The 23,325-nt window shown below is 35.4% G+C and overlaps 1 protein-coding gene across 1 annotated transcript in view; it reads right to left on the bottom strand.

The window, feature by feature from the left end:
* BRCA2 (BRCA2 DNA repair associated) overlaps positions 1 to 23,325 on the bottom strand; it is a 59,664-nt gene that overhangs the window by 31,406 nt on the left and 4,933 nt on the right. Inside the window, exons 4-13 of the mRNA XM_042948615.1 lie at positions 19,354 to 19,462; positions 18,666 to 18,712; positions 18,525 to 18,565; positions 18,218 to 18,329; positions 17,419 to 17,468; positions 16,420 to 16,531; positions 14,468 to 15,586; positions 8,347 to 13,080; positions 6,341 to 6,436; positions 4,577 to 4,646 (exon numbers count right to left, since the gene is read on the bottom strand). Coding sequence (XP_042804549.1) covers positions 4,577 to 4,646; positions 6,341 to 6,436; positions 8,347 to 13,080; positions 14,468 to 15,586; positions 16,420 to 16,531; positions 17,419 to 17,468; positions 18,218 to 18,329; positions 18,525 to 18,565; positions 18,666 to 18,712; positions 19,354 to 19,462 — 6,490 coding nt within the window. The remainder of the gene's footprint in view (positions 1 to 4,576; positions 4,647 to 6,340; positions 6,437 to 8,346; positions 13,081 to 14,467; positions 15,587 to 16,419; positions 16,532 to 17,418; positions 17,469 to 18,217; positions 18,330 to 18,524; positions 18,566 to 18,665; positions 18,713 to 19,353; positions 19,463 to 23,325) is intronic.

The raw sequence follows: 23,325 nt of genomic DNA, 5'->3' as shown, positions 1-23,325 counted from the left end.
CAGAGTTGTTAGACTTTTATAGGAAAGCAGATTAGGGTAAGCTTTGAAGCTGTTAAGTTTGAGATATCTATTAGTCACCCCAATAAAAATGTCAAGGAGGTAACTAGATGAATGCATATGTTTTTCAGGGAAGAAATCTGGGCTAACGATATTAATTTTGGAGCCATCAGTAAATAGAGGGTATATAAAGTCATGACAGTGGATGAGACAGTGATGAAGGAGGAAGGTCAGGAAGAGAAGCCATCTGGAAGTGAACCATGAGGGAATTTAACATTTAGTAATTTAAGGGAAGAACAAAAGAGAAAGAATGGCCACTGGGAAGGAGAAGTAAGAGAGTGGTCCCAGGAGTTGAAGAAAGTGTGAAGACGAGTGATTAACTATGCAAATGCTAGGTTAACAGGAGGGCGGAGAGCTGACAAGATTCAACAACTGCTGGGTAACCAGTAATCTTGATAAGGAGTAGTGCCTGGTGATCAGAGAGTGATCAGAGAGTATGGTAGGTTCAGGAGAGGAGGGGGAGAGATAAGTAGAGAACATTCTGATGAGTTGTGCTTTAAGGGGCTAAAAGAAACAGACTGGTGGGATTAGAGGAATCAAGAAAGGTGTTTCTTGTTAAGACAGAGACTTACAGCAATTACCTCACTGATGGGACTAAGCCACTGGAGAGGAAGACAGGTATCAATGCAGGAGAGGGGCAATTGCTGGACTGATTTCCCTCAGTAGATGATTGAGAGATCCTGTGCAGAAGAATAAATGCAACTTCTACTCCAAAACTTATTTTCATTTATCTTGTACTCCCTTGTTTTTAAATATTAAGAGTCTTGTGAAAATGAGGCATTTGCTTTGTAGGTCATGTCTAAGATGTCTACTTGAATATAAGTGGAGATAGTCTGACACTCCCAGTTAGCCACTATCTGGCCAAATCTTTTTTTCTTTTTTTATGTTTGTTCGTTTGTTTAGAGAGTGTGTGTCTGTGAGCAGGGGGAAAGGGGCAGAGAGAGAGAGAAAATCTTAAGCAGGTTCCATGCTCAGCATGAGCCCGACGCGGGGCTTAATCCTACGACCTAAGCTGAAATCAAGAGTTGGGGGCTCAACCAACTGAGCCACCCAGGCGCCCCTGGTCAAATCTTCTTGAATCTCAATCTTTCGCTCACTTTATACTCTCTGCTCTAGCACTTGTGTTAAATTTTCCTTACTAATCTCCTTGCAGCAGTCTCACTTTGGTCTATTTCTAAAACAGAAATTTGGTTATCCTGCTCTTCTTAGAAACTTCCACAAATGGTCACCTACCCAGTTTCGACTTGTCAGAAATGACACAGGAGGCTTCCTATATATAGGTCCCAACCTCCCCATTTCTTTTTTGTTTCTTCCCAGCCCCCACCACACTCCAGCCCACTAAATCCCATGAGGAAAGCCACACTTCTTTCTTTTACCCGAGTGTGGAGCTCCCTCCTCACCCAAGCATTCTTTTCATTCTGTCTGGAGAACTGTTCTTGCTAAGCTTCTGTCCCATAATTAGGTGCCAATTTTTCTATGCTGTCATGTCACTCAGTTATACCTACTTTGGTACTTTTATCACGGTAATTCTTTTCACACCTGGCTCCAAGACTAGCAATCTGAGGTAGACTTATCTTTGTATCTATCTGCACAATAGAAATCAGATACTTAGGTAAATTAGTTCCTTATGCATACTTACTAAATGCACAGAACTATTTTATCATGTGTGAAAATTAAGGTAATATGAAGATAAATAAGCATTTATTTTTAATATTACAACCTCCTTTTGGAAATGGAAACAAACCACATGGGTTTCTACTTTCAAAACACGTATATTAGAAGCCTACTGGAAAATATACTCCAGAAATGAGGATCAATGATTTTTTTCAACAATGCCACAAATAGTTATTTATGAAAAGGTAATATTAAAAACAATTTAAACCACAGCTTTGGGCTAAATTATTTACCAGGTGAGAAAGGTTTTATAACTGCTTTCTACAATTTTAGATGCTTCTATGATATTCACATCCATTATCTCTAAGTGACATTTCTGTGACTGCTTCTTCTTGAAGAGCCACTTGGAAGATCAAGATTTAGCTCTCTGTCAACACCACTTCTGCTTTACTAAATAGCCTTTCTATCTCATCTCCCTGTCTTCCCATGTTACGTATTTGACTGTCAACATTTAATTGTGTACCCTCTCTGGAGACTTAAGCCCTGGTCTTCTGTTAGAGTGGACAACAGGTAGCTGTCCAGCTTCATGGAGTGGAGGAGGCAATGTATTTTCAACCTATACCCTTGCTCTGTCTCCTTCCTTCTTCACCACCAACTGTGAAGATACACTAATTCCTCAGCTTTTGAGGCTTCTTCAGTGTAAACTGGTTGGTTTTTTTCTCTCCCCACTATTAGCTTTTTAATCCGTTTTCTTCCAAATCCTTGGAAATACAGCCACTGAGGTCTCCTCTCCTGTCCTCCCTTATCTTTGGTGGGTGCAAGTTCCCTCACTGTGGTTTTGCTAAAATTTTGGAAGGCAATGGAACTATTTGGGTGTGCTCAATCCACCATCTTTACCAAGAAGTTTATTACTGCATTAAGACTTCAGGTTCTGCTTCAATTTTATCTTGTAGGCAAACTCTCTGAGGGCTCTATTCTTCTGTCCGAAAATGGTCTAGCTGCCAGTCTGGGCTTAGTGACACAGCTATCTTTCTGGGATCTCCCCTCAAAGCACTGTCTACCTGGGTGATTCCCTCTGCCTCTTTCCTATGCTAAGTTCTTGTTTCTCAAATCTTACATCTTCCTCCTTCTTGGTTATGGGTGACTTCTGTGAGCTTCCTGAGAAAAGTGCATGGAGGATATACCTTTTGGTACTCTGCATCTGAAAAATGTCTACCTCACACTTATTTGATATTTTGGTCAGTGATAGGATTCTAGGCTGGAAGTCATTTTCTCTCAGAATTTTCAAGGCACTGCTCTGTAGTATACATTATAGAATCCATAATCTTCTAGCTTCCATTGTTAATGATGAGAGGATTTATACCATTAGGACTCTTGAAACTTTGTTTGAAACCTGATTTTTCTGCCCTCCCCTCTCTCCCAGAAAATTTAAGGTTTCCCTTTCCCTGTAGCATTCTAAAATTTCAAAAGCATGTTCCTTAATGTGAGTCAGTTTTTATTCGTGTGATCAGAGGGCTCTTTTAATCAAAGAAACTCATATCCTTCAGTACTGCTAAAGTATCTTATTTCTTTGAAAACTTCTCTTCATTTCCCCTTTATTTCTTCTTTCCCAAACTCCAAATTTTCAGATGTTAGCCCATATGACTGACTTTTCCAATTATCTTTTCTTTTTTCATCTTTTTCTTTTTGTTCTATATTCTTGGAGATTTCATAACTTTTCTATTACTTCTGTTGTTCTCCACCTGGGAATATTAGTAAGTTTTTTTGAAATTTTATTCACCTCCACGTATGGTCTATTTCCTCTAAGTTTCTTTCTTTTTTGTTTGTTTTTGCACTATGGAAACTATCACAGAGGCTTTCTGCCAATAGCTAGTGATCTTTTATTTTCTGATCTTATCTAAGAGTGAGGTATGGGGCACCTGGTTGGTTCAGCTCATTAAGTGCCACCTGACTCTAGATTTCGGCTCAGGTCATGATCTCAAGGTTCATGGGATTGAGCCCCGCACTGGGCTCTGTGCTGACAGTGCCGAACCTGCCTGGGATGGGATTCTCGCTCTTTCTCCTTCTTCCTCTCTGCCCCTCCCCTGCTCTCTCTCAAGACAAACAAACCAACAAACAAACAAACAAACAAACAAACAAACAGTGAGGTGTGTGCTGGAGGGGCTTGTTAATCGTTGGCATCACTGTCTGGTGCTCTGGCTATGCAGTTTCGTTTGAGTACCTGCATTTGTCAGTATTTCTAGTCTTTCCTATTGGGCTAGTCATGTTCCCTAGAAACAAAGTCTTCTAGTCCTCTGCCTAGAGGCCTGGCTGCCAGTATTTGGGAGCCAAATGTGGGAAGGAGGCTGGCAAGTCTCACTACTTGAGAAGCAGATTTTTTACTTGATCTCTGTTTTCGGTACCCTCCCTTCAACTGTGCCTACTGTGTCTCCCCTCTCCCACTTCAGAACCCCTCCAATTCATCTTCTCCAGACAATAACCTTCCAGGTCTTCTGGCACAAAAGAGATAACTGGCTGCCTGCAGTGGGGGAAGGGATATAGGTATTTCTTAAACAGATTTTCAACTAATCTCCCTATTTTCTACCTCACCTTCAGAAGTACAAGTTGCTGCCAATTTGAGTCTTTCTTGGGTTTTTTCTTTGGGGGAAATTGGGTAGCTTCTCTACTTGCTCTAATGTCAAGTTTTAGCTTTCTATGATGTTCTAAGTCTTTCATGCTTTTTGGCTTCCAGAATTTGTTTTTTCTCCGATCATTGTCCTTGTGGATTTATACATTAAAAAAATTCTTAGCAATTTGAGTAGAGCTTTGAAAGGCAGGAGAGATAAAAGAATATCTTTAGAAATATTTATTTAAAAAAAACATACTTTTCCTATACTATAATAAAAAAAAATTGAACATGTCTTACCTAAAGGGTCCACAGGTAACTGGCTGTAAAGAAATATGATGCATAAACAAGCTTCTGTCTTTTATGATGCCTAGAAAAATATTTTACGTTATGTATTAATGAAAATCTGAATGAAATTTTATTTCCTATACCTATTTATTACACATAATTGTAAATATTTACATAAAAAATTGATATATAGGCCTGAAATATTTGACTCACAAACTGATAATAACTATATACCAAATAACTCAGCATAAACAAATCAAGAAAATCAGTATAAATTTCATTACCTGATGTTAATCATAACTCAAATGTGTTAGTTAACTGCCATGCATCAAATTTAAAATTTAGTCTTATGAAGGTTTACAAGCCAAACTTTAGATATTGTTCTCAGTATGCAACTTGTACTTCTCAAACCTTCAAATTGTTCACTAGTACGGGATTGGCTGACTAAACTAGAATATATTGATACAACCACATGATCAAATACTATGCAACCATAAAAAAGAATGAAGAAGATTCTATGCAGTCATTAAGGGTCTGCTGTGGGATTTATTGCATGTGTTTCAGAACTAAGCCTCTACAGTCTAACACATTTATGCCTCACTACTTGAATTCTTCCTTTCCAAACCCAGGAACCAAATATATAGCGAGCAATAGTTACACGTTTTATTTATTTTTTTTTATGTATTGCATGGTAAGAATTTCAGATTTTAGTCTAAATGAGATAAGAAGCCACGCAGAGTTTTAAGCAATCAAGGAGTATGATCTGACCTTTTTGTTACCAGGATGATCCTGGCTGTTATGCTGAGACAGCCTGGAGGAGGGGCAGAGGCAGAAACAGAGAAAGGAGTTACAAGCTTTGACTGTGGCTTAGATGAAGGTGGTAGGGGGAGAATGAGAAGAAATGATCAGATTCTTGTTATATTTGAAAGGTAGAACATATAGGACTTGTTGATGGGCTGGATGTGAAGTGTGAGGAAACAAAAGAGTAAAGGAGGACACCAAGGTTTTGATGTGTCAATTGGCAGAATGGCAGCAAGAAAGGAATGAACAGAAAGAGCAGGTTTCGGACAGAGATGGAATCAGGAGTTTAGCACTGCCTATAGTGACTTAGAGATGCCTATTAGCAATGTAAGTAGAAAAGTATCAAGGGCAAATGCACAAGTAAGTCTGGAGTTCCAGGATGGGCTAAGCTTGCAGATAACAATGTTGGTAGTCACTGAAACTGAAGTTTAAGCAGAGAAGAGCTCTAAGGACAGAGCCCTGGGGCACTCCTATGCTTAGAGGAAGGAAAGAATAAGGAAGAACCAGAGAAGTGGCTATGCAGGAGGAGAACCGACTGCATGTGGTGGTCTCAGAAGAGTGACCAACTGTCAAATGTGGCTGAAAGATGGAGTCAAATGAACACACAGAATGCCTGTTGGATTTGCCAACATGGAGATCACCAAATGGCTTAGGAGAGAGTGATTTTCGCGCAATGGTGAAGGTCAAAAGCTTGCCTGGATTCCCAGAACCTAAGCCTTAAATTATTATACTAAGATGTTACTAAATTTTTATAGCTTTTTAATTTAAAAAGTCATTATAGAGAACCTCCACATCATACTTGGTATTATGAAGGAAATGCTCACAGAACAAAGCAAGACATAATTTTAACAAACCACACTGCAAAGTCTTGTCTAATTATTTAAATACCCAAAAAAGCTGAGAAAAGTTCACTTAAAAATATTGTGTGTAGTACCTACAGAGAGGGAAAAGATATGAATACAAAGCAAATTTTACCATCTGGAGTGCTTTTCGAAGCTTTTAAGGATTTTTCTTGATTTTTCATTATCCTGTCAAATTCATTTAACAAATTTCTTTTGATTGGGGGTTCTCCTAAAAAAAAAAAAAAATTCCATATATGTTTTTAAAGCAAATAATAGCAATATTATTTTTCAAAAGCTTATATAGTTCATTTTTTTAAAACTAAAGTCCTGACTCTTACAATTTATTAAGCAAAAAATACATAATACTTATAATTTAAGTAGTGACCATTCTACTTTGAAAGAGACAATTTATTTTTCAATATCAATTTCTTTCTTTCTTTCTTTCTTTCTTTCTTTCTTTCTTTCTTTCTTTCCCATTTAAAATACCACTATCTAATAGGGTCTAGGGATAAAAAGATGTTACCAGATACCAGTGATAAGCTACTTTTTAATGGAATAAACTAGCACTAAATGAAACTATAAGTTTACTGGAAATAAGAACAAACAGAATTTCTTCAAGTAAAACTTTTTCCTGCATTAAACTCGAGAAGGAATTTATTATGCAGGTCCTTGAATTAGAGTGAGTAGGAGAAAAGACTTTAAAATTAGCAAAATTACATTAAAATATTAGTAATACTTATTTAAAAATTCTACAAAGGCTGAGAGTAAAATTAAACCATAATTCAAATTACGCATGTCCGTGTCATACTGAGATAATAGGTGATAATGGGTACTCTGGTTTTTGATGCTTTATTAAAGGGAATGAACTTGTAGAATTTAATAGGAGATGAAAATGTCCATGCAAAGCTTTATCAAGTGTTAAATTATGAAGTGATTTGTTTAGCAAGTAACCAGAAGCTGATTAAGCTGTATATTCATATATAACAGAAGTGAGGGAACATTAAATAGTGATGATGCTGAGAACATTTATTACAAGTCTGAGTTTGTTGTTGTTGTTGTTTCCCCTAAGCAGGTTAACGCACTTGAGAGTACACATGAACAAAATGGGTTCCTATGAATAAAGCCATTATTTTCCATAAAAGAACTGTGAGTCTCTTTAAGCATCTGCTCTTCAAAATTTTTACCAGAGCACAGCAACGGTTTAAGGTAAGTATCATCAACTTTCTACTTTTCCCATAACATAAACTTGGTATGGAATGTGGCCTGGATAACAATTCAGAAACTCTGTATCCACAGGGTAACTGAAGGTGCCAAGTTGAAGACACTGGCTTCAGTGTTTTGCTCTATAGTAAGAAGAGACTGGGCAAGACCTGTGACAACTCAATTCAACTCAATTCTGTGAGTCCATAGTTTTTACAAAGGAGTTAGTTATTTAATATTAAGATCATCCACTTAAAAGCTGGAGTTAGTTTTGGCATTTACTTTGATGGTATTTGATCAACAGATTCAATGACTTAAGATTATTCTTTGTCATTTGACCTAGTTGAACTAAGTTGTTCCATACATATTTCAAAGAGAAGTTAGAATATAGTCCAAATGCCATTAAGACCAGTATGTTATCTGCCAAAAATGACTGACTTTAAAACACTTCCTAGATTAAAAAAAGGAGGCAAACCAGTACCTATAATTGAAACCAATTTTTTAACTTCACAGGAGCCAGAGTTGGAACGTCTGTGTTCTTCCTCTCTAATGGAAACAGTTAATAAGTTGTATTATGCAGGCTGTTAAATTTTCTAGGGAAAGAAACAGTAGCTTCTCAATTATAACTATATTAATAATCTCTAAAAATACATCGAAATAACCTCAAAACATGTTTCTTGGTACAGACTCAGAGATAGCAAAAGTGAAATCACATTCCGCTAAACCATCCACAAGGTCTATAAAAATATAGAGGGCACCTGGTGGGATGAGCACTGGGTGTTGTATGGAAACCAATTTGACAATAAATTCCACATTAAAAAAAAATAAAACATAATACAGCTTATAATTACCTGAATTGCTGTAAGTTAGCATACCAGGATTATTCAAGACTTAATTTTTAAGTGATTGGCAAGCTAACAGGAAAAAATGGACACTTACCAACTGAGACAAGTACACCTCTTCTTTTCCCTCTTCTTGAATTTAACACAAGCGTCTCCTCAGAGTGTTGGCACGTAGGAAGAAAGTGTCTGGTGTGACTTAGCAGTTCAGCATCTGTCAGCTCACCATCTTCCATAAAAGCTTTGGCAATCTCTACTGTTTCTGTTTCAAAATAGTTTTCTGGATCCTTGGAGTCAGTAGAATGAATTTCTGTATCTGTTTTCACAGGAAGATTAGGAAAAGCTTCAGTTTTCCCAATTTCCATTTTTATATTTTCAGGTAAAGCCTGTTCTTTTTCCCAAAGGTGAATGTTCTCAACAAGCGATGCTTTGTTTCCTTGTATCAACTGTTTGTCTTGCTTAAACTGAGAGTTACTTGATAATTTAAATTCTTTATTGTAGGCTTTTTCCAATTTGGAGTTTACAGAGCGTTCTGGGGTTCTGTTATCTACACAAGAGGGAGGAGGCATTTTTGATACATCTTGTCTAGATGTAGATGAACGCTGAGGACTACATTCAGTTCTCATCACATCAAATTCTTCTAGTATTCCCTTAACTTTGCATAAGGCACTTTCAGAAACTGGAACTTGTTTCCCACTTGCTGTACTGAATCCAGAGAAAGCAGATGATAGTAAATTTTGGGGGGTATGTATCATAGTATTTTCTTCTCTTGTGAACTTGTCTGAGTGATCCTCATTATGTTTAAATGATACTTTGGAAAAGGGCTGCTTGGCACTGTCTTCTACCTTAGAAAACACCTGTCTTGCCTTTTGTAATGCAGCATCTGATACTTGTACACATTTTCCACTTGCAGTGCTAAAAATCCCACGAGCATTTGTATAAGAGACGGACTGGGGACGCTTCCCTGTACTAAGTTTACATATATCAGAAGTTTTCAAATTAATCTGACGAGGTGGTATTTCAGAACGTTTCTTGAATCCAGAAATACTTTGGTTAAGTTGTAGAGTTTGCTCACTTTGAGTCTCAGCAAAATCTTTATGTGAAGGCAAACTACATTCTGCACCATCCAGAGAATTAGGACAAATAGTATCTTCTGAATCATCCAGCGCCTTACGATAACCTGCCACAATTTTCCCTGGTTTACTCTTGGTGGTTTGCTTAATTGCCATACTGCAGTTTTCTGTAAATCCCTCTGTCACTTTTGTCTCGTGTGCAACTAAGACTCTTTCACTACTTGCTGTAGTGTATACAGGCACAGCATCATTTGAATCAGAATTCAATTTCTGAGTTGAATCAAAATTATTTGAATCAGAAACCATCACTTTAATGGCTGTATTTTCATTTTTGCATGAGAAATTAGTCACAAGTTTCTGAACGCAAATATCTTCGTTTATGCTTTGTGGATCTGTGTCTGCTTCTCTTACAGTGAACATTATTTCAGAAACACTGGTGTTCTCTCTCTCTCTCACATTCCTCACCACTGGTTCAATACCAGAATTATCAACTTTATTTTTTGAAAGATAATCTGATATATTATACACTGTTTTTTCTGGTTGATCATCCAATTCTCCTTCTCTAAGCCATTTTTTTACTTCAAGTATTGAAGACTGACTCACAGAAATTTTTCTACCATGTCCTGTGTAAAATGATAAAGCTGAATTTTCAGTGGCTGAATAAGTGGATTGATTTGTACAAGTTGTAGGCTTTTTTGCTGTTTCTTTTCCTGTATTTTCATGTGCTTTAACTTTCAGAGAGGCACGATTTGGTATTTTAAGATTTTCGGTTTGTTTGTATAAATTATCACTTAAGAGCCTGGGTACCACCACGATCTCGTTAGAAACAAGGTTTTTCTCTAGAGGCTTCTGCATTTCTTCCTCCTTTGAAGCAGGTGTTATTTCAATTGTTTTGCATGCTAATCGCAGCCCACCTTTACACTCCTCTCTGCCCTTGGACATCTTTGTCCCTCTATGGCTAAAATTAGTCATCGCGCTTTTATCTTGCTCTTGCTCATCAAAAAGATTTTTCACTTTGTCCAAAGATTCCTTTGCAATTTCTATTTTTTTCCCACTAGCTGTATGAAAACCCAAAATGGTAGGTTCTTTGATCTTTTTGATTTCATATTCTGGTCTTTGCTGGAGGGTCAGTGATTTATTTTCAGTACCAGTGAGGTCACTTTCTTTCATTTTGTCTTTTCTTTCAGTATTTTCCATTTTCTCATGACGTGACATGTCTACTTTGTTGATATCTATGCCAGAAAGTAATTCAGAATTTAAGGAATCTGCAAAGTTATTCAATTCTTCTTCTGTACATTTTTGATCAAGGAGATTTGTAACTTTATTTAATGATGCTCTAGAGACTCTTATATTTTTCCCACTTGCAGTCTGAAAGGATACGTCAAATATGTCAAAATCTTTTGTAATTCGCCCCATTGTATTAGCAGTTAAATGTTCTTTGTTTGATGTGTTAACGTGAAGTGTTTCTTCAGCTTTTACAACTTCCAAACAGGTTAAATCTGACAAACCTTCTTTAATTTGAGTGTTGCCCTCCTTTATAAACTGGCTGGATAATTTCAGATCTATGTCGTGCTGATCAATATACGGCAAGCCATTTTCTTCTTTATGAATATAAACTGTATCATTTTTACTTGAATCACTGCCATCAGATTCTCTGAAGTTGTACATATTTCCGCTGGCATCAGTATATTTGTTAGCTTTGTTTTCTATGTTCCTCTTGTAACCTTCAGTATCTTCAGCAACAAAAATGCCAGTAGTCATTTCAATATTATTTTGTAGTATTAGGCGGTATTTATTATTTTTCTCATTTAACTTTTTCTCATTGTTACAAGTTTCTTTCTTAAACATTGAAACAGAACCATTACATTTACTTGAAGAGAAACTTCTTATACCTACTTCTACAGAAGTTTCCTCGCTAATATTCTCAAGGTCACTGAACAGCTTCTTAGCTTTTTGCAGTGCTTCACTACAAACGTTCAGTTTTGTGCCACGGGCAGAGTAAAAGCCTCTAAACTCCACTTCATTTTTACCTGTTAAATGGCCAGAAGCACTTTTGTTACAGCTGGTTTTTGACAAGCAAGCAAACTTCTGCTTACCTCCAATTATACCTTCAAATTTCTTGCTGCTATCTCCCTGACTGATAGATAGGGCATTAATTGTGAGACGGAGATGACCATCTTTCTGTTCCTCAGGAGTGGTATTTGAGATAGTCAGGTGTTTTTCGGGCATCTCACGTGGATTTTTCTGTTTCATGTGGCTTGGTTTTCTAAACTGTGTAAACTCAAACTGACTTCCTGATTCTTCCAAAATGGTAGAAAGTTCTGTAATTTCTGCCTTTTGGCTAGGTGTTAAATTATGATTTGAATCAAAATCTCGCTTTAAAGATAAAGTTGGAGGAGTTGTGTGACGATTTTCACTATCAGAAACATATGCGCTACTCTGCACACACCCAGATACAGTATTAATTGACTGTGGATCAAGTATATGAGGTTTGCTCAGTTTCTCTTGACTTTCTAATGAAGTATTTACAATTTCAATACAAGCTAAGTTAGTAGGATAACGTTCTTCAATATCTTTGAAGAGCATTTTGCTTTTCTTAATGTTGTGTTCAGAGAGTTTTATCTCTTTATTAGAAGCTGTTCTGAAGCCATTTCCAAAATTGTGATTTAAAATTGGATCTGATAGTCTTGCCCAATTATCCATGTAATCATTATTTCCATTTGATTTCATATCTGAATCCAAGGTGATGTCTGATTTTGAATCTTGGTCTAAAGTCATTCTGAGTTGCTGCTTTATGCTATTTCTATCCTTTTCTGTAAGATCATCTATGTTTGATGAATCAAAACCTTTCGTAATTGACACTTTGGCTGCTTGTTTGTCATCCATATCTGTATACACTACCATGGTAGAGTTCTCGAGAACAGGTTCTTTTACACAACAGAGGTCTGAATCTTGAAGTTCCTGAATACTTCCTAAAACAGGAACATTCCTTTCCTTAGTTATTTTAAAGACAAAATTATCACCATCTGGGAAAAGTTCTTCAGAGTTTGGATTGATAGTTATTTTTGAAATTAAAGTAGTTTCTTTTTGGTCTTTTTGGATTATTGTGAGATGTGCATTTTGGTTGAATGGTACCTTCATAGAAGGTGATGCTTCTGTTACATATTTTTCAGTTGACAACTTAGCTTTTTTAGCATGTTCATTTAAAACATGTATTTCTTGATTATTTTCCATGGTTTTGGTTAATTCAAAACCAGCTTCATGACTCTTACATTTTAGTGTCTCTGACACTTCATATGATTCTCTTCCTCTGGAAAGCCCGACTGGGTTTGACAGAGGATCCCTGGGGTGAGGAGTTAACTGGCCGGTATTATCCGGGTCAGATGAAAAGCTTTTCAGAGTCTGAAAGTGAATACCACTATCTTCCACTTCTGAATATGGCACAGAAGGTTGGTTTACTGCAGGCAAGATCTCTTCTTTTCTATCTGCAACTCTTTGGCTTTTTGTATCATCTTCACAGTGTTTTTCCTGTAAGGATGACAGACAATCCGTTTCTGTGCTTATAAATGATTGCAGTTTTTCCTTCTTAATTTTTGCTTCTTTATAATCAAGATCCTGAGATATTATTTTATTATTAGGAGAACTGCTTCCATTATTGGAAACTTTTCTCAGAAGTGTCCCAAAAGAGTTGGTTAAGGACAAAATTGGTTCTTTGGAATCATTCTGCAAACAGGTTTTTTTGACAGAAGAATGCAATAAACCTAAAGACACAAAGTGACAAAACAAAATTAAACTACCATCAATCATGTTTACTAAATATATTCCACTAAGTAAAAAAGGTAGTATCTACGATAAGAATTACATGAAAAGCAAGAAGTGAATGTCAGGCTTAAAACAAAGAATTCTAAATAGTCTCTATTTGAAGTTATTATATTTTCAACTAAAGACAAATAGAACTTAGTATTCTTTTCTAACATGTATCAATTCAATTAAAATTAGTATGTAGTTCAAGAAAGCAGCCACCATAAGTAAAATTCAAATTAGTTTTATTGGAAAATAAAACTGGAAAAAAGTTTCATTGCTAAATGGGTGTGATAGGAGATAAAAAAAAACAAGGCAAAGGAAAAGAATTAGAAAAGTAATTACTTCCTTTAGTTAATTCAGTCTTTGATACTGAAAAAAAAAATCAGCTTTTAAAAATAGGCTCTACAGATGAAGGGCCTGAAAAATGACCAATTATAAAGGCAAATGAATTAAACTGCTGAGTTTTTTTTTTTTTAAATCATCCCTCTGAATTCTGTATTAGGAAGTTAAAAATATTAGTCTCATTTAATCAATGACCACTACTATATATTAGCTGTTTCACTGATTTTAATTCTGACATATACAGTATCAAACATTCTTCTCTGGAAATTAACCCAAATCTCAAACAGTTCCTCTACATTCCAGTTTATTCTATCCACTAAAATCTTCTCAAAGGATGATAAAATTGCCTTTTTAACATACAATTCAGCTACTGATAAAGGAATCACTGCTCAAATAAAAACAGAGTCTCACTGTGCATACTCTGACACCGGATATTAATAACTCTAAGTAATCTCTAAATATTTAAGAAAACTAGGTAACAACAGTAACCACTTTCATTTTAGAAGTGACTTACATTAAACTTAGCTAGAAATTAGCTTTTTTCTATTTTTTTACATGATTTAGAGAATATCTATAGTAAATAGTACAACATATTTACAGAACTGTCAAATTTACATATAACAAAATTAAAGCAGGAATTAAGTAGTCAAGTTCTTGATGATTCTGAATCAAATGCTCTGTCTCAAGAGGCATGATTGTATACAGTATACTATGCCAACTGATCCAACCAGTCTGAATAAAATGATTTTGAACATTGGTAATCAAAGGCCTAAACAATAATGTATGTAGACATTGCCCGATACTGAATACAAGTACAGTGATTTAAAAAAACCAAAAAACTACAGAAGGAAAACCAAAAAAGAAACTACAGAAGGAAAGCAGGCAGTATATATTTTAAAAAAGATTAGAGAAAGACTCGCATATTCAAATAAGAGAACTTGTCAACAGCCACAAAACTATACATTTTCTCTCTCTCACTTTCTCACACACACACACTCGTACCTGAATCGGCATTTGTAAATGTCAGTGGTCCTTCCAAAACGTTTGCTTCAAATTGGGCTGAATAGTTCATCAGTCCCGATTGCTGGTCCTTCTGTATTTTTAGTCCTTGATAAGATGTTTCATCATTTACAACATAAATAAACTTTTTTGTTTTTTTTTTCAAAGTGGATATTAAACCTGAATTCTTCAAAGCTACAGAAGTATGTTTGATAGTGGCTGGCCAGCTTCCATTATCAAGTGAACTTGTACTTAAAGAATCCTCTTTCTGTGAGCAAACAGAATGTTTTTCTAATCCACTTTCAGAGGCTTCATGTTCTTCTTTAAAGTTTGGATCAGTTATATTGTTTGAGAACACTGAACTGAATGTCTCTTCAGGTGATTCTCTTATCCTGAATATAGACTTTCTGATACCCTGAAGTGGAGAAGCTATTAGAGAAGTTTCAAATACTGCTTGCTTTACCGCAAGAATGGAATCTTCATGAGATTCAAGACACTGCCCTTCATCTATCTTATTTACCACTATTTCCTCATTTAACATCTTCTCTGTACACTTGGGTACACCTGAAATCTGTGGTAAAGAATCTTCTAAAATAATAAAGTTGGTACATTCTTTCTCTGTGGTTATGAGGTCTTTTTCTGAATTATTTTGGTCACAAGAAGAAATACGCAGTAGAGGTAATTTCTCCATGTGGGTTCCATTTAGACCTGAGAGGGTTAGGTGACACGATTCAGAGGCTGAAGACAGTACAACTTCCTTGGAGATTTTATCACTTCCATTCCCAAAGGGCTTCTGATTTGTTACATTCGAATCTAATGGATCACTGGCATTTGCTTCCATTTCAGATACAAAAGAATGTTTATTTTCTTTCATTTGTTTTTTGGCTTCTTCACATTCATTGGTTGTTTCATTGAAAATATTTTTCCTAGTCTTACTGGTTTTTATTTTCTGTAGGTTTCTTGTTTTACATTTAGGAACACATAATGGAAAACTATCTTCTTCAGAAACATCTGCAACTCTTTCACGTACTTCATCTTCTAAGACATTTGGTGTTGAGTTTCCAAAAGGGTCTTTGCAGCTATTTACTTTATCACATGAATTCCCTACCATTTTCCCCAATCCTGTTAAAATTTAAAACACAAGCATATTAATAACATTTTATAATATAGCCATATAATTTATACTATTCTTGCAACTGTTCTCAAAGAGATAGCATATACCATATAACATGTAATGTGGCATTTAAAGGGTTATCCGGAGTGCTAGCTCTTTTAGGGAGGGGAAGGGAAGGAGGGTGCCACCCTTCCCCCATTCTTCTGGTAAAGACTGATTCCAATGTCTCCAAAGCCTTCTATTCATACTCTAATCCTAATAACCCCCCCCTTTTTTTTTTTTTACCAGCTCTACACAATTAAAACTCATGCAATCTTAGTATATATTCTCAATTTAACATTCTAAGATTTATCAAACCAGATGTTCCAAATTAATTTTGTGGCCCTATAATAACTGAGTAAAATCTGATTTTACACACACACACACACACACACACACACACACACACACACACAGAGTTATCCAATCCCACACATTTATACAGAAATATACACATACAAAGAAAAATGCAATATTCCAATGATCTGATTAGGTAACTTTGAGTACATGTGCAACCCAAATTACTAATTAGAAATAAGGCCTTCACGTTTTGTTAATTTTTAGTCTTATTTTTATCTCTGTAAGTTTTGAGTTATAGGTTTTGTTTTGGTGTCACTATAGGATATTGAATGGTATTATCTTACCATGATTTAACATTTTCATTTAAATCACATTAGCTTCTACTCAGAGAAATTTCATTAATTAAGAAGGAAAAGCAGTGTATTTTCTTTTTAAGAAAGAAGTAATAATACTTTAATGCTGTCAGTTAAAAACAGTAGTTCAATTAAATAGAAGGACTTACCTTGACTTTTAGCTTCTCTTTGACTTTTGTTTTCACTGTCTGGCCCAGAAGGGATAAACCTATCATTTTTCTTCAGACTTTCATCATGGTTACAGAAATAGCTTTTAAAGATCTGCAAAAGTTGTATTTTAAAGTCACTAGTATAAAAATTCTCACTATGCATATATTCAACTTAGAGACACCATTACTTCATAGGAAGTCAAGAAAATCACATATAGAGTATATATATGCAATGGAGTATTACTTGGCAATAAGAATAAAATCTTGCCATTTGCAATGACGTGGATGGAACTAGAGGGTATTATGCTAAGCGAAATTAGTCAGTTGGAGAAAGACAAATATCATATGACTTGCACTCATATGAGGGTTTTAATACACAGAACAGATGAACATACGGGAAGGGAAGCAAAAATAATACAAAAACTGGGAGGGGGACAAAACATAAGAGACTTAAATATAGAGAACCAACAGAGGATTGCTGGAGGGGTTGTAGGAGGGGGAAGGGCTCAATGGGTAAGGGGCATTAAGGAATCTACTCCTGGATCATTGTTGTACCATATGCTAACTTGGATGTACATTAAAAAACAAATAAATTAAAAAAAAAAAAAGAAAATCACATAGGATCAGGCTTAAAGACTTTATCAAAGACTTAGATAAATCATAAATTAAGGAATGAAAAAGTGCAAGATAATATTTCAAGGCTTTCTAAAATTATTTTTTTTAATTTTTTTTAACGTTTATTTATTTTTGAGACAGAGAGAGACAGAGCATCAACGGGGGAGGGTCAGAGAGAGAGAGAGGGAGACACAGAATCTGAAACAGGCTCTAGGCTCTGAGCTGTCAGCACAGATCCCGACGCGGGGCTCGAACTCATGAACCGCGAGATCACGACCTGAGCCAAAGTTGGACACTTAACCGACTGAGCCACCCAGGCGCCCCGTGGCATTCTAAAATTATAAGCAACTGCAACAGCATCCTCAATTTGTCATATTTACTTACAGCAGTAGTGTCATTAGGAAATCCAGCTGCAGATGCTTCCTCATCTCTGACTGTAAAAAAAAAAATTCAATTTATCTATACTGTATTATATACCAGACACTAAGGTTAATGTGAAAACTGCAGTATTTTCTGGTCATACATCAAAAGACACATACACTACTGAAATAAATGATGCATTTGAAACAAAACGAATTGACTCAAGTATGGTAATTAGAAAGGTCAATCAACCTAGTGAATAAGCTACATTCAATTCCTTAGTACCACTCATAAGGTGCTAAGAAACTGGTTTGATGACCCCGACTTTAAGGTAATACTATCCATAAAGACTAAGAAAATCAGATGGAGCTATGGGGTCATGACTTAAGGATAAAGCTTATAGACTTTAGCATTTATTTAGATAATAATACACTCTAAAAGCATATTATATGTCAAATACTTCTTACTTTTCAACATGCTTTTACCTCTATTATTTCATCTGAGCAACAAAAAAAGTTAAATCCTAGCCAAAGAGAGAATCAAAATGGAATGTACTTTTGCTAGAATAATAAAAAAAAAATCCTGGTTTGCATATAGATGGACTCCTACAGAATACTACTCCTAGAACACCATGTAATGTACCTGTAGTCCCAATATAAATAGAATAAAATTATTCTCAACTACTAACACACTTCTCAAAGATAGTATAATCTAATTACTATCCAATTATCTTTTCCTATTTTCTTTTTGTCAGAAGCATTTAGAGATGACACTCTATCAACATTATCTACCATCTGACATGATACGCATTTGCTAGTATTACCTATGAGTACAGTAGAACTAAGGGTTGGTGGTGTGGCTAAAGAACTTGACCAAGACATATCAGGATCCACCTCAGCTCCTAGACTTTCAGAAATACGTTTTGGTGTCTGACCCTGCAAATAAGAAAACAGTTTATTTATTTCACATAAATGCACTAATGATTAAGAGTATTTTTTTCACTTATCACTCCCTGAATGCCTACATGAGACCATAGGTACGTATTTGTAAATCTCAGGGCACAGGCAGGAGGACACTGTTGTCAACCTCTCACTTCTCCACAAGAAAAATAAACTAGGCGGGATATTTACCTTCATAAGCTTCGGTGTATGAAACAAGCTTCCACATACCACTGGGGATAAAACAAGGGGAAAATTACTACATTTTTTTTTTTTATTAAAATTTAAGAGTATTTTAGAGCTAAAAAAAACCAACCTCATTTTTAATCATACCTGACTTTTCTCTTTGTGGTGTTACATGTGTACTTCGTAGAAGAGGACTAAAATGGAAAAAAAAACCAAACAAACCAAAAACCATTATTCAAAGATAACAGAAATGGCAAGAAGAAACAAAATATTAATCTTATTGAAAAAAAAGACTCAGTCATATCAATTATTAGAATTACACTACTTTGTAATATTTTGTTACTTTTTAAAAAGTAAACATCTCATGAAAAATTAAGTAACCACTAAATTATGTTTAAAATGTCCACAGAAAGTAATGTATAAAGCACTCACAAATTTCAACTGCTAAGAACTGTACATCTTGACTTAAAAATTATGCAATTATGTAAAGTGAATCTATAAAATCATATTCTCTCAAAGCACACAAATTATTTTAAGCTGCTATATCAAAGGTATTGCTTTTCATCAATATTTTTATAACTTAAAAATGTCACAGAATATAGATAAAAAACCAGTGAATTCAACATAGTAAGAAAAACAAAGTAAATGTTTCTAATGTAAAAATTATTGAATTAAAAAACTCAACCTAAAAGGAGATTATTTAAAAGTAGAATATCCTCTTTCAGGCTTTTAGCCAAAATATTAGCATGAAAATTAGGTGCATTTCTAGAAAACAAACAGCATATGTAGGAAAATGTTTCATTTAAATATTTTAATAGAACAAGCTTTACCATACCTTTCACTAAGACAAGAATTTAGAGGTGGGCTGGTAACATCATTTGTTTGATCCATTTTAGACTTCATTGTGCAACAACTTTTATGTTTACTATTGGTAATATCCTTTCCTGAAACAGTACAATAATTCAGTGAGTATGTATATGCTATGGATTGTGAATTTTCATTCTCTGGAAGTATTTAAAAACAAAAAAATCTTATCTATCCTGGGAAGGAGAATGTATGGGGAGTTCAGTTGAATTGGTTTCTCAGTTTGTTGATTCCTTCCAAAAGGGGAGGTCTCAAAGGATGTGTGCCCCCATTCAATAAGTATATAATATATGTAAGACACTTTGGGACACTTCAAGGAGTTCATAATATAGTAGGAGAAATTTTTTGAAATTCCACACAAGTGGAACACAGAATAGAATGTTTTATGCCTTATTATTAAGTCACACGCACTAGGGTATTATGAAGGATAAGAGTAAAGAAAAAGACATTTACTAAAAACCTATCGATGTACCAAATTTGATCATATTAGTCTTCTGCCGAAAACTTTCAAGATCTTGTTCTCAAGAGCAAGCTCAAATTCCAAAACAAAACTCCCTAGTAACAAGGACTTTCATCATCTGCCTTAATTTCTATGACATTCTTTCACTCTACTTTTCAGCCATACCCAACCACCTGCATATCCTGCAAGAATGCTCTCCGTCACTTCAGGCCTTTGTACAAACTGTTTTTCTCTTTTTATTTCTCTTGACTGAACATCCTCTTTCAGGCTTCCATTTTGAAACTACCTCCTCTGGAAAAATTTAGTGGTCCCTAACATGAAATTAAGTGATAGCTGCTGCTGTATGTTCCTCGTAGAGTTTATCATACAGCATTCTTGCTTCCCCTCCTAGAAATGTGAGCTCTTTGACGTAGGGATCTTACTTATCACTGTCTCCTTAGCAACTATAATCAATGCTTAATGTTACAGTCACTCCACAATTCCTGGCTGGCTGAATTAGCAATGATTAGAAAAAACTACCACTGTTGACGAATACATCTATTTTCTCCGCAATAAGGCTCAGTCAGGGTTTCTAAAGCTGTATCTGGCTCTATCAAATCCAATTTACGGTGTGGAAATATTCCCATTTTCTGTATCACAAATACGGTACTTGAGGCATTTATTATTACTCTTAAAAACTGCTTTCAAAAATAGTTGCTTTAACTGATCCTATAATCTCCAACTTAGAAAAGTTTGGGGAAAAATAAGTTGCATTAGTGTTAATAAAATAAGGCAAAGACTAAACAAAACTATTTGCAGTAGCACATGCAAAACACTGTTATATTACTCATTTCTTAAGTAACAGGAAATGGATATAATCACTACTAAGCCAAATACACGTGTGAGGTAAACCCCACTTCAATGAAATATCCAAGTTTCTCTAATGAGACTTTTAGTTGACACTAAAAAGTAGCTAAACCTATTTTTAAAATTTCACTTTTCCCAGTTCACTTTAACAAAGATCTTAATCAGGAAACGACTACTACACACTTAGAATGGCTAAAGCCCAAAACAAAAACAATACCAAATGCTGATGGGGACGTAGAACAAGAAAAACTCTTACTCACTGCTGATGGAAATGCAAAATGGTGCGGCCACTTTGGGATTCAGTTTGAAGTTTCTTATGTAACTAAACATACGCCTACCATATGATCCAGCAATCATGCCCCTTGGTATTTTCCCAAATGAGTTGAAAACTTAGGTCCACACAAAAATCCGCACATGATAGAGTAGCTTTGTTCATAACTGCCAAAACTTGGAAGCAACCAAGATGTTCTTCAATAGGTGAACAGATAAACAAACTGGTACATCCATATAATACAGCATTATTCAGTGATAAAAAGAAATGAGCTATCAAACCATGAAAAGATGCAGAGGAACCTTATGTTGCTAAGTAAAAGAAGCCAGTTTGAAAGGTTACATACTGTATGATTTCCACTATATGACATTCTGAAAAAAAGGCTGTAGACTGTAAAAAGATCAGTGGTTGCCAGGGGCTTGGGGTGGAGGTGAGTGAACAGGTGGAGGGCAAACACAAGGGGCTTTTAGGGCAGTGAAACGATCTTGTAGGATACTGTAATGATGGATACATGACATTATACATTTGTCAAAAACCAGAGACCTGTACCAATAATGAACCCTAATGTAAACAAATGACTTCAGTTGATAATAAAGTATCAATATTGGCTTAGCAATGAACACCCAAATGTAAAAAATAAAAAGTAAAAAAATGAAGCAGGTAAAAATAAGTCATATCCAAAAAACATTTGCCAAGTAATCTGAGAATCTCATAAAAAGGCTGAATAATGGTGAGATAGACTCATACGATTTTACTCAAAAGGACTGCTGAGAAGCAGAAATAGTACATTTCCTCATGAAACTTTAGGGATAATTCTCTTTTGAAAACAATAGATGTCAGAATGAAACAAGTAGGTTAAAAAACAGCTTAAGTCTTACATTTTAGTAGTGAATTTAAACTAAACAAAAACAAAAGGAATCAGGAAACTATAGTCAGAATTATTTATGCACTATAACCTTAAAAATTTTGATTCATCTGCACTGAGAGTGGCCTTATTAATTCATTCCTGTCCCTCCCTAATTATAGATAGACCAATTCCAACTCTTTCAAGATTCAGTAGAATTAGCATAAACTGGTTTACAGAGCTTTCCCTGAGCCCATTAAAATAGATGGCTGCTCCCTTTACTATGCCCACAACATAGCACTTTTGCAGGTGATCCTATTATAGCATATACCACACTGTATATTTATTTACATACTTTGTCTTACACAAGACTGAGTTCCTAGAAGTCAAAAGCATCTTATTCACGTTTGTATCCTTAATGTCTAACAAATTGCCATGCACAAAGTATGGAATATTGGTTGACTGATCTCCTTTTCTGTGTTCTGCATTTCACCTGCTAAATATGCCTTAAGGCTCTATCCTAAGCCTCATCATAATCAATTTCCTCAACACATGTGATGACTTTATCACTTTGTTGATTCCTATAACTTTCTTTCCTATCTGTATGCTCTCTTAAGTTTTAATCTTGTATTCCCCAAATCCTTCAGGACATCACCTTTACACCTCACCACTGTCTCAAATTGCAGTCCAAAACTCAACCTACTTTTTTTCATCCTTTCAAGCCTTTTCCGTCTTAAACCTGTTTTTCCTCCAGTGCTTAAAACGTCTACGAATGTCACCATTATATTCTTAGTTATGCTCTAAACCTGTGATTTGATCCTTTCTTTGAAATCCCTAGATCTAGGGTATTGTGGGGTCTTACAGTTTCTATCTTCCATATCCGCTTTCACTACCACTACTCTAATTCAGGTGGTTGGCCCACTACAACCTGGACCATTATGTGTCCTAACTGGTCTCCCTGCCTCCAGTCTTCCATTTCCATGAGAATCACCCGATTAGTTTAAAAGGTACACTTATGGGCTCTATTTCTAGTGATTCTAATTTGGTAGATTCAGATTAGGGCCTGAAATCTTCCCTTTCATTCAGGACTTCAGGAGATTCTCACAATATAGGCATCTCATTTTGAAAAACAAATCTCCAAAGATTGGGTCCAGTTATTAGGCTTTCCAAAGCAAAATAAATACTCATTTATTCTGTAAATATTTACTGAATACTCACTTTGTATGCCGCTAGGTATCCAGTAACATACAAGAAAATCTTTGTCCATTACCTATGTCCTCTTTGTATGTACATTTTCTGGTACCATGAATTTCCTCTTTCATAGTATTTATTCCACTGTAATTGCTTATTTTAAGTCTCCTCCAGTAGAAGCTAACAGTGTGACAAGGAAAACTTCCCAGAAGCACATACATAAATCAAGACCTGAAAGATGAGCTTGTTAGATAAAAAGGTAGGAAGAACTAACTAATTTCTGGACAGAGGTAACAATCTATAAAGAGCCATGGAGCAAAGTAGTTTCAAA

Source organism: Panthera leo, chromosome A1, assembly GCF_018350215.1.
Source record: "Panthera leo isolate Ple1 chromosome A1, P.leo_Ple1_pat1.1, whole genome shotgun sequence".
In the NCBI taxonomy this organism is placed as follows: domain Eukaryota; kingdom Metazoa; phylum Chordata; class Mammalia; order Carnivora; family Felidae; genus Panthera; species Panthera leo.
This window is presented reverse-complemented; position numbering and strand designations above follow the sequence as displayed.